The following is a 12,244-nucleotide window of genomic DNA, read 5'->3' on the forward strand; positions in this document are numbered from 1 at the left end:
TATCAACTCATTGCCAAGCACTGCAGGAACTGCTATACGTGGATTATCTCATTTAATCCTCACAACAACCCCTCTGTAAAACAGGACCATCGTTATTATCTGAGGCTCAGCGAGGTAATTAACTTGCCCCAATGCTGGCCAGGCGCGGTGGCTCACACCTGTAATCACAGCATTTTGGGAGGCTGAGGCGGGCAGATCACCTGAGGTCAGGAGTTTGAGACCAGCATGGCCAACATGGCGAAATCCCGTCTCTACTAAAATTACAAAAATTAGCTGGGCCTGGCAGCGGGTGCCTGTAATCTCAGCTACTCAGGTGCTAAGGCAGGGGAATCGCTTGAACCCAGGAGGCGGAGGTTTCAGTGAGCCGAGATCATGCCATTGCACTCCAGCCTGGGCAACAGAGTGAGACTCCTTCTCAAAAACAAACAAACAAACAAACTTGCCCAATGCTATACATGGTAGTTTGTGATGGAGCAAAGCTTTGAACTCAAGTTCAACTTCTGAGCCTGTGCTTTCTTTTCTGATTTTCATTTAAATGTTCAGTAAACCAGTAAACAGTTATGTGAATGGATATTGCATTTAGGAAGGAGATCTGGGCTGGTGATTTGTATTTTGGCAGTCAGCAAAGGGTGCTAACTGAAGTCATGGGAATAGAAGAGATAGCCCCAAGGGAGTCTGTGTGAGTGCTGAGAGAAGACTGCTACCAGCGGTGGCTCACACCTATAATCCCAGCACTTTGAGAGGCGGAGGAGGGTGGATCATCTGAGGTCAGGAGTTCAAGACTAGTCTGGCCAACACAGCGAAACCCTGTCTCTACTGAAAATACAAAAAGTAGCCGGGTGTGGTGGTGCACGCCTGTATTCCCAGCTACTCAGGAGGCTGAGGCAGGATAATCACTTGAATCTGGGAGGTGGAGGTTGCAGTGAGGCGAGATCGTGCCACTGCACTCCAGTCTAGGCAACAGAGTAAGACTGTCTCAAAAAAAAACAAAAAAGACTGCTGAAGACAGCCAGGAATGGTGGTTTGTTCCTGTTATCCCAGCTACTCAGGATGCTGAGACAGGAGGATCCCCTTGAGCCCAGGAGTTCCAGACTAGCCTGGACAACACAGTGAAACCCTGACAGTGAGACCCTGTCTTAAAATAAGTAAGTAAATAAATAATTTTTAAAAAGAAGACAGCCAAAGACGGAAGAATACAAATGGTTCCCAACTTATGATGGTTGCAGTTAGGATTCTTTTACTTTACAACAGTGCAAAAGTGATACACAAAAGTGCAAAAGTAAGTAGAAACCTTACTTCATGTAACCAATTATTGTTTTTCATTTTCAGTACAGTATTTAATAAATTACATGAGATATTCAACATGTTATTCTAAAATAGGTTTTGTGTTAGATGATTTTGCCCAACTGTAGGCTAATGTAAGTGTTCTCAGCACATTTAAGGCTAGGCTAAGTTATGATGTTTGGTAGGTATATTAGTCTGTTTTCACACTGCTATCAAGAACTACCTAAGGCCAAGCACAGTGGCTCATGCCTATAACCCCAGCAGTTTGGGAAACCAAGGCAGGTGGATCACTTGAGGCCAGAAGTTCGAGACCAGCCTGGCCAACATGGAGAAACTCTGTCTCTACTAAAAAATACAAAAATTAGGCAGGTATGGTGGTACAAGCCCATAATCCCAGCTACTTGGGAGGCTGAGGCACAAGAATCACTTGAACCTGGGAGGCAGAGGTTGTAGTGAGCCTAGATTGTGCCACTGCACTCCAACCTGGGTGACAGAGCAAGACTTTGTTTAAAAAAAAAAAAAAGAACTACCGGGACTGGGTATTTATTTTTTTTTTTTTTTTTTTTTTTTTTTTTTTTTTTTTTTTTTTTTTTGAGACGGAGTCTCGCTCTGTGGCCCAGGCTGGAGTGCAGTGGCGCGATCTCGGCTCACTGCAAGCTCCGCCTCCCGGGTTTACGCCATTCTCCTGCCTCAGCCTCCGAGTAGCTGGGACTACAGGCGCCCGCCAACTCGCCCGGCTAGTTTTTGTATTTTTTAGTAGAGACGGGGTTTCACCGTGTAGACCAGGATGGTCTCGATCTCCTGACCTCGTGATCCACCGTCTCGGCCTCCCAAAGTGCTGGGATTACAGGCTTGAGCCACCGCGCCCGGCCGGACTGGGTAATTATAAAGTGAGGAGGTTTAATTGGCTTACAGTTCCACATGGCAGGGGAGGCCTCAGGAAACGTACAATTATGGCACAAGGTGCCGTACACATTCACAAGGTGGCAGGAGAGAGAGCGACAGGGCGAAGGGGAAGTGCCATGCTTTTAAACCATCAGATGTCCTGAGAACTCACTCACTATCACAAGAACAGTATGGGGGAGCTGCCCCCATTATCCAATCACCTCCTATCAGGTTCCTCCCTGGACACATAGAGATTACAATTTGAGATGAGATTTGGGTGGAGACACAGAGCCAAACTGTATCTGTAGGCTAGGTGCATTAAATGCATTTTCAAGCTATGATGGACATATTGGGATCTAACCCCTTTGTAAGTTGAGGAGCATCTATAGTCAACGTTTTAATGATGGACAGAAGAGAAGAAATTCTGAAATGAGACTAAAGAGGAGCAGCTATTAATAGACTAGCAGGAGGAAAAGCAAAGGAGTGGGAGGGTTTGGAGACAAGGGAGTGATCCACAGGGTCAAATGCTGCAGAAAGGGCAAGAAAGAAAGGGCTGAAACGTATAAAATGGGTTTAACCATCACAACCTTGCTGGTGCCATTGAAGAGGAAAGGTGCAGTGAAGTGATACAGGTAGCCACCAGACTTTCTTAGTCCGTTTGGGGTGCTATAACAAAATACCACAACCTGAGTGACTTATAAGCAACCGAAAACATTTTCTCGCAATTCTGGAAGCTGAAATTCTGAGATCATGGTACCAGCAGGGTCAGGTTCTGTTGAAGGCCCTCTTCTGGGTTGCAGTCTGCCAGTTTCTCATTTTTTCCTCACATGGCATAGCAGAAGGGGCAAGGGAGCTCTCTCGGACCTCATTTATGAATGGCACTAATCCCATTCCTGAGGTCTCTGCCTTCATGACCTAATCACACCCAAAAGGTCCTGCCTCTTTTTTTTTTTTTTGAGACAGGGTCTTGTTCTTTCACCCAGGCTGGCACCTGACCTAAAAAACAAGTATAAAAAAACAAACAACAACAAAACCTTTCATTCTAGGGGAAGAAATTGATATTTGCAATATTGTGTGACAAACCCAAAAATGTGCAAGGATGCTTCAGGTAAAATGATGGCACAAAGAAGAAGGTGATCAGTGTGTAGCAGGTGGAGGGCCAGGGTCCAGGGTGGCATTGTGGAGCTGCTGAAACTGGGGCTGTGAGCTGAAAGATGAGTAAGGGCTCATATCTGTAACCCCGGCTGCTCAGGAGGCTGAGGCAGGAGTGAGACCCTGTCTCTGAAAGAAAGATGAGTAGGTGTTGCTTGCTGCTGGAGTGGAAGAGCTTTCCATGCCTGAAGCAACGTAGGTGGTGAAATGCAGAAAGGAAGGGTCTTCCAAGTAACATCTGTTACTGTACTGGAAGCAGTAGCAGATGAAGTTGGAGAAGCAGGTCAGAGCATGGACCACCTTGTGGTGGTTGAACCTTAGGGTGGAGATGATGGGGAGTCATCGCCTCCAAGTTTGGAGGCATTTTTGTTTTGTTTTGCTTTGAGACAGGGTCTCACTCTGTCACCCAGGCTGGGATGCAGTGGTTCCATCTTGGCTCACTGCAGCCTCTGCCTCCTGGGACTCCAGCAATCCTCCCACCTCAGCCTCCTGAGTAGCTGGGACTAGAGGCACGTGCCACCACGCCCAGCTAATTTTTGTATTTTCAGTAGAGATGGGGTTTCACCACGTCATCCAGGCTGGTCTCAAGCTCTTGAGCTCAAGCAATCTATCAGCCTCGGCCTCCCAAACTGCTGAGGTGTGAGCCGCTGCACCTGGCCTGTTGGAGGCTTTTGAGCAGGGGTGAGACACAACTAGATTTACATTTAGAAAGGTGACTGATGGCCGGGCGTGGTGTCTCATGCCTGCAATCCCTGCACTTTGGGAGGCCGAGGTGGGTGGATTGCCTGACCTCAGGAGTTCGAGAGCAGCCTGGGCAACATGGCGAAACCCCATCTCCACTAAAATACAAAAAAACCCCAAAAAACAAAAAACAGCTGGGCACGGCGGTGTGAGCCTGTAGTCCCAGCTACTCGGGAGGGTGAGGCAGGAGAATTGCTTTGACCTGGAAGGCAGAGGTTGCAGTGAGCTGAGATCGTGCCACTGTACTCCTGCCTGGGCAACAGAGCGAAACTCCATCTCAAAAAAAAAAGAAAGGTGACTGAGGCAGCAAGATAGATGGAGGATGGGGTCAAGGGGCCCACACTGGAGGCTGGGAGGCTGGGAAGCAGTCGGAAGACCTGTAGTAACTGCAGCTTCCTTTCTATATTAGCTTATAGGGCTATCATAACAAAAATACCACAGACTAGATGCTTAAACAAAATAGATTTTTATTTTCTGGAGGCTATGAGTTTACAATCTGGGTGTTGGCAGGTTTGGTTTCTTTGGAAGCCTCTGTCTTTGGCTTGTAAATGACCACCTTCTTACCATGTCCTCACATAGCTTTTTCTCTGTGCAAGTGTATCCCTGGTGCCTCTGTGTGTGTCCAGATTTCCTCGTATAAGGACACCAGTCTGATAGGATTATGGCCCAACCTAACAGCCTTGTTTTAACTTAATTGTCATCTTCAAATGCATGATCTCCCAATACAGACACATTTGGAGGTTTCAGGAATTCGGCCTCAACATATGAATTTGGAGGTGACAGGAACACAATTTAGCCCATAACATTTTCTTTTTCTTTTTTTTTTGAGATGGAGTCTCACTCTGTCACCCAGGCTGGAGTGCAATGGTGTGGTCTCAGCTCACTGCAACCTCTGCCTCCCGGGTTCAAGCAATTCTCCCGCCTCAGCCCCCCAAGTAGCTGGGAGCATAGGCACCTGCCATCACATCCGGCTAATTTTTTGTATATTGAGTAGAGAAGGGTTTCACTATGTTGACCAGGCTGGTCTCGAACTCCTGATCCACCTGCCTTGGCCTCCCAAAGTGGTGGATTACAGGCATGAGCCACCGTGCCTGAAGCCCATAACATTTTCTATTGCTAACAGGTATGGAATGGGGTCTGGACATCACTGGTTGGTAAGATTAAGTCATTTCCCATTCCATCATTAGGAAATAGCCAACTCCTGTAGTCCATCAAAATTATCTGTGAAATGGGCTTTGTGATTTGTTAATAAAGACTACTTTTACCTCTGGATCCCGAGACACAGCAGAGGATCTGATACAGATCACACTAGGGCTCACTGCATTAATGGAGGATGAATGAAGGAATTCATTATCTGTAGTGATAACGCACACTGAAATGTGGCTTGTCCTCAGACTCTAGGAAAAAGAGAGTTGTAGAGTAAGACTTACCTGGTGTATGACAGGGCCAGGAGCGCTCACCTCTGTGATTCAGAGGCATTTAATACTTTCTTTTTGAGACAGGGTGTCACTCTATTGCCCAGGCTGGAGTGCAGTGGTGCAACCACGCCTCACTGCAGCCTTGACTTACTGTGCTCAAGTGATCCTCTCACCTCAGCCTCGTGAGTAGCTGGGACTACAGGCATGCACCACCACACCCAGCTAATTTTTTGTATTTTTTGCAGAGGCAGGATTTCATTATGTTGCCCAGGCTGGTCTCAAACTCCTGGGCTCAAGCAATCCGCCTGCCTCGGCCTCCCGAAGAGCTGAGATTACAGGTGTGAGCCACCACGGCTGGCCCAAGTAGTTTCATTTCAAGACCAAATTGTAGTTGTGATGTTTTTGTCTCCCATAGGTCAGGAGCTCCCGGAGAACTCGGTTTTATACATCCGTCTTTGTATTCCCAGCCAGTAACCCAGGTTCAGAACAGAACACATGCACCATTATAGTTTGTGGAAAGAATGAGATAATTAGATTAAGAACTTGTGATGGGCAGGAGCTGTAATTTTGCAATCCTGTTGTGTGTTTGTGGTTCATGATGTGTGCAGTCCTGTTTGTTTGTGGTTCACTTTTTTTTTTTGGATGGAGTCTCGCTCTGTCACCCAGGCTGGAGTGCAGTGGTGCAGTCTTGGCTCACTGCAAGCTCCGCCTCCCAGGTTCATACCATTCTCCTGCCTCAGCCTCTGGAGTAGCTGGGACTATAGGCCTGGCTAATTTGTTGCCCGGCTAATTTGTTGTATTTTTAGTAGAGACGGGGTTTCACCTTGTTAGCCAGGATGGCCTTGATCTCCTGATCTTGTGATCCGCCTGCCTCTGCCTCCCAAAGTGCTGGGATTACAGGTGTGAGCCAGTAAGCCTGGCCTTTTTTTTTTTTTTTTTTGGTGGTAGTAACAGTGGAGAGCCCTCAATAAATGCTTCATTGGGAAATCTGAAACCAACAGCTGAGAACTGCCTCATCTCACTGCTAAAACTGTAAATTGATTTTCTTCTTTCTTGTTTCAGTGGAGAAGATACTTTCTCCTATCAAAGGCCAGAGGTTTCAAATATGCCCTGGAGCCTAACCTGTTACCTTTTTAAGATTTTAAGTCATTAACTATCTCCTTTTATTTTCTACCTCTCTACTGGAATATCCCCAACATTAAACATACTCTATATTCCTATGTTTGGTTTTTGTTTTTTTTTTTTTGGTCTTTTTTTTTTTTTTTTCCTTTTTGTGGAGAATGGAGTCTTGTTATGTTGCCCAGGCATGTCTCAAACTCCTGGGCTCAAGCTATCTCCCTGCCTCTGCCTCCCTAAAGTACTGCGGTTATGGCGTGAGTCACCATGTCTAGCCTCTAATTTCCTATCTTAAAAAAGGCTCCGACCCCACGTGGTGGCTCACACCTGTAATCCCAGCACTTTGGGAGGCCGCGGCAGGTAGATCACCTGAGGTCAGGAGTTCGAGATCAGCCTGGCCAACATGGTGAAACTCCGTCTCTACTAAAAGTACAAAAATTAGCTGGGCGTGGTGGTGGGTGCCTGTAATCCCAGCTACTCAGGAGGCTGAGGCAGGAGAAACTGTAGTTCCAGCTACTGGGGAGGTTGAGGCAAGAGGGTCACCTGAGCCCAGGAGGTTGAGACTGCACTCCAGCGTGGGGGACACAGCCAGACCCAGTGCAAAAAAAAAAAAAAAAAGTGTTGGACTTGTTGTTATCAATGTGTAGTGCCTTACATTGTATCAACTCATTTAATCTTCACAATAGCATCGTGGCTGGGGGCCCGGGGAGGACTACTGTAAACTCCATTTTAAAGAAAAGGAAACAGGCACAGAGCAGCAGAGCTGGGATTACGAACCCAGGCAATCTGGCTTTAGAGACCATACCCTTAACTGTGCTAGAGCATTATCCCAATTTATGTTGATGTATTTGTGACTTTATTTCTTTAGCGATTATCTCCCTCGCCAATGCACAAGTCTGCGGGAGCATGGACTGTCTGAAAGGTTCTAAGTTTAGCTTCAAGCACAGTGCCTGGCACATACCGTTTGTTGAACAAATGGATCTATCTATGTATGTATGTGTGTGTGTATATATATATATATATTTTTTTTTTTTTTGAGATGGAGTTTTGCTCTTGTTGCCCAGGCTGAAGTGCAATGGTGCGATCTTGGCTCACTGCAACCTCCGCCTCCCGGGTTCAAGCGATTCTCCTGCCTCAGCCTCCTGAGTAGTTAGGATTACAGGCATGCGCCACCACGCCAAGCTAATTTTGTATTTTTAGTAGAGACGGGGTTTCTCCATATTGGTCAGGCTGATCTTGAACTCCCGACCTCAGGTGATCCGCCCGCTTCGGCCTCCCAAAGTACTGGGATTACAGGCGTGAGCCACCGCACCTGGCCTACTGGATCAATATCTTTTTTAAAAATTCCGCACCGGGAGGAATTTGATGTAGGACTGAATCCCCATATTTTAGAAGCCGCCTTGTCTCTTCTTGCCTCGATTTCCCATCCTGTTAATCAGGAGACTCAGGGTGGGAGGACAAAGCCAGGTGCAAGAGGCGCGAGCTCAGCGCCTAGGAAAACGGAGTCGGAATCTTCAGTTTCCCACGCTGCATGAGGCACCATGTGCACCACGTGGACTAAAGGAGACACTGTCTTCTCCATTTTGAAGCGGTGTCCAGGCTTCAAGACCCAGGTTCCAATTTCTCACTGTTAAGAAGCTCGGGAAAACTGGGCACTGGTGGAAGTGCGCGGGAAGAGGTTACCTGGCCCCACAGCCTCTAGGCAGGGGCGCAGTCCGGACCCGGCTTCCGCGGGCCCCGCCCCCGGACGGCGGAAGCCGAGCCCGCCTTCTCCGCCCGGGCCTGGGCGTGTCCCGCAGGCGCACGGCATGCTGGGAAGGCGTCCGCGCGGCGGCCATTTTGTCTTGTCGGCTCCTGTGTATAGGAGGGTTTTCGGCCTGAGAGCGGGCCGAGGAGATTGGCGACGGTGTCGCCCGTGTTTTCGTTGGCGGGTGCCTGGGCTGGTGGGAACAGCCGCCCGAAGGAAGCACCATGATTTCGGCCGCGCAGTTGTTGGATGAGTTAATGGGCCGGGACCGAAACCTAGCCCCGGACGAGAAGCGCAGCAACGTGCGGTGGGACCACGAGAGCGTAAGTCCCGCGGGCCTTGGGCCTGAGGCCGGGCTCCGTGGGGGAGGGGAGCGGGCGCGGGCTGTGGCCCGCCGGGCCGCGGCGCAATGTGGGTCCAGGGCCGCACCGGGGTCGAGCGTCTGATCCGGTACCCAGGGAGCCAGGAGGGAGGATGGCCCAGGAGGGAGGATGGTGTCCGGACCTGGGGATGGGGGTGATTTGGTTTTGTTGTTCTAGTATCAAGGGGGTCCAGGAGAACCCTTGGCAGAATTGAAAAGCACCTTGATGAGGCGGGGAAACGCGGGAAAGAAGGATAGCAGCATCTTATTAAATCTAGCGGCTCCGAGGTTTCACCTCATTGTGAAATAGGGAGAAGGGCACATTCGTCTGTAGTTTGGGTTGAACGTCGTATTTAGACTGAAATTTCTGACTAGGATTCATGGTAAAAATCGTGGCGGTATTTTATTTCAATAATTACAGCAAGGTGCTTATACGGGGAGATAGAAATGTAAAAGCAGTAGTTTACTTGTTAGGGGTTACCGTGATGATTTACAAATATTGTTCGTTAAGAGTATTCTAGTAAGTCCCTTATAGAGGCAGCTGTCAAGGTTTTTGCTAAAACATCAGATTCATTTGATGCCCTTAGCCCTGTGAGTAAAGGTAAATATTATAATCCCAGTTTCACTGGTGAGACTTAAAAAGGCTCACCCAAAGTCTTGGCAACTGAGGAAACTAATCTTTGTAGTTAGCTTTCCACAATCCTGTGAAACTGTTTCTCTGCGCATACTGTAACATTTTAGGTATTTTGATCTAATTTTGAATATGCAGTGTAATGTTTACTTTAGGTCTTACGTGGAGAATAGATACAGAATTTAATTTTACTTTGCGGTTATAATCTAACATGCTAATTTTAAAACAATTGCTAATCAAAGTATGAAGGAATCGTTCAGGTAATGCATGCTTCTTTAGAAAACTGTTTCCTTACTCTTTTTAAACGTAGGCTTTGGTGAAGGTAAAATTTCTTTTTTGCAGTGTAGGAAAGCAAGTTGGTGCTAGATGACTTCTTTTAGTACCTTAAGAAAGAGTAAGTTTGGCTCAAGTTGTGTTGGGGTGCTACCTGATTCCAAAGTAGTATGAAACATTCTTAGAGTAGAATTTATTGTTTTTAAGAGGTGGGTTTTTTGTTTTTGTTTTCAACATGTGGGCTCCCCACACACACACACACACCCCCCATTTGTCACAGTAGGAGACTAAGGAACTGCTTATCTTGACCATCTTTTGTAGGCTTCTTTGTTACAGCGAAGTAACTTAAAAAAAATTTTTTTTTAACTACCTAACTCTAACCTTTCAGTCTAAACTTTGCAAAGGTGTTAGGAATAACGCTCAAAATCCTAAGGAAGGTAAAAAACAAACCAAAACATTACGGCGATTCAGCTGATATGCAATAGGATATTTGTGTATTTTGAATTCAAGAGAAAAATGTTTTCCATTGCACTGCTTAGCAGTTGGAGCAGCCTTGTATCTCTGAGCCCTTGGCTTTGAACACGTTTTAGAGAAACTGTTTCCTTTCCCGAGGTAATTTGTTGCCAGATTGCATTGTATGTGATGGGTTTATGACTCTGCAATGATGAGGCCCTCAGAATAGCAATTTAGGTTTTATGTCATCTCAGCCATAATCTGCTTTGCTTTCAGTTTTAGTACTTTTCACTAATTTTAACTTTCAGTGTTTGTTACTAAATTATTTAATGCCTTAATGACAAATTGCACTTCATTCTAGATTGAAGGATTTCAAATCAGTTACTGGCATTTCAGATACATATCTGCAGGGAAAATGTTGGTAGTGTTGACCAAAAACAAAGCACATGGTCTCATCTAAATAAGTGGAATTATTGTGTAATAAAGCTGGGGAAGCTCTTGATATCGTTTCCGGGTCATCTGCATATTCTTGTACTGTTGGCTGTTAGTGCTAAACCTGCAGGGATGGGCAAACCCATTATATGCTGAAAAGGATTCACTATCACTATAGTCTGATATTTTAACATATTTTTGCATTCCTATTACATCTGGAAATTTTTCTTGGCCATACTTGCATTAAATGGAAGAAGCCATTTCAGCTGGATTGGCTCCTTGTTTTTTCTTTGGAATAGAGATCAATACCAAAATAAGGAAAGGAAGCAACCATTTATTAAAATGACAGTTGCCATTTAACAGTCAAAATGGTGACTTTACCTTAGTGTTAAAAGTAGTCCCTAGATGGCTGTATTTGACCTGTGGAATTTGTTTTAAATGCAGATTTCTGTACTTCAATCCCTTGAACTCCCCTTCCCAGGGAGTCTGATTCAACGGTCTTGGGGAAGGGTCCCAGTATCTGCATTTTTTAAAATGGCTCCTCTTAGGCATTCTAAAGTTTGTGACCTACTGTTTCCTGACCCATCCTGATTAGTCCTGGGCTTTTAATTGTGCGTATCTGCACAATTAAATCTTAATTGGTATTAATTTGGTGGTAGATTCTACTACTGTACTTTTTTCTTCTTTTCATGATGAGTGATACGTGAACAAGCAGCACTTGCGAAGCTGAGTTTCAAGTGAAGGATGCATCTGTGATGCAAAATCATCGACCATTTATTTGTAATGGTGTGTATGTAACCTTCACCAAGGTGTTTTACTAGGGCTAGTGCTTTTACAGGCATTTCCAACTTTGTAGATTGCTACCTCTGGATCTGAGAAACTCTTCAGCTAAAGTCAAATCGACTTTGATACTGTTTCATGGATTCATTGGTACACCCTCCCACCGTGTGTGTTTGTATTTTGCAATTGTTTGAGATTATTGTTTTGGTTTTTTTGCACTAAGCAGTTGCTTGGTTAATCCTAAACAACTACAGTGATGAGGAAAGCATGTGATTGTAACTAACCTAGGCAGGGTTGAGGGTTTAATTTCAGTGTTTGCCAGAGAAGGCACTAGTAGCCATATTATCAGAAGATTGTAAGTAAATTGTAAAGTCTGATCTGGAGCTTTTGTTATTTTTTATGTAGCAAGACAGAAATTTTGTAGTTCAAATTGAGGTTTTTATATTCTAGATCTCGACCTGAAAATGAAATTACTTAATTTTGTTAACACTGATTCTTATCTCTGAAATGAGTTTTCTTCCATTTATCAAACTGAAGCCTACCCTCCCTTCCATGAAGGTTTAACATGAAGGTTTAATAATTTATGAAGGAAATTGAACTCAATATTCTTTTCTGAAATCTTTGGAATGTTAGCAGATACTGTCATTGACACTGAAAAGTTGTTTAGAAAAGGAAAAACAGCTAAGGCTTCTGTCCACATTTTTTACTTGTATACTTTTTGCTTTAAAAATGTTCAGAATTTGGGAGTGAAAATTGAAAGCAAAAAAATAGTAATTGTAATGCATGATGGCATCTATTAATATGTATTTTACTAGTTTTCATTCAGAGTCACCAAAATGTTCATAGTAACTTTACTATGTTACAATGGAGTAAGATAGAAAAGTAAGTATTTTCTACCCCGCCCCCCGCCCTTTTTTTATTTTTGATACAGAGGCTCTCTCTGTCCCCCAGGCTGAAGTGTAGTGGCACGA

General features: G+C 45.3%; 1 protein-coding gene across 10 annotated transcripts in view; it reads left to right on the forward strand.

The window, feature by feature from the left end:
- The first annotated feature begins 8,378 nt into the window (after positions 1-8,378).
- LUC7L3 (LUC7 like 3 pre-mRNA splicing factor) overlaps positions 8,379-12,244 on the forward strand; it is a 35,067-nt gene continuing 31,201 nt past the window's right edge. For 6 of the 10 annotated variants that reach the window (XM_033183501.1, XM_033183502.1, XM_033183503.1 and 3 more), the window contains exon 1: positions 8,379-8,666. In XM_033183501.1, the coding sequence (XP_033039392.1) occupies positions 8,568-8,666 (99 nt within the window). In that variant the 5' untranslated portion in view covers positions 8,379-8,567. The remainder of the gene's footprint in view (positions 8,667-12,244) is intronic. The other 4 variants (XM_033183509.1, XM_033183508.1, XM_033183510.1 and 1 more) reach the window with 2 other exon arrangements.

Source organism: Trachypithecus francoisi, unplaced genomic scaffold (genome assembly GCF_009764315.1).
Source record: "Trachypithecus francoisi isolate TF-2019V2 unplaced genomic scaffold, Tfra_2.0 Lachesis_group20, whole genome shotgun sequence".
Taxonomy (NCBI): domain Eukaryota; kingdom Metazoa; phylum Chordata; class Mammalia; order Primates; family Cercopithecidae; genus Trachypithecus; species Trachypithecus francoisi.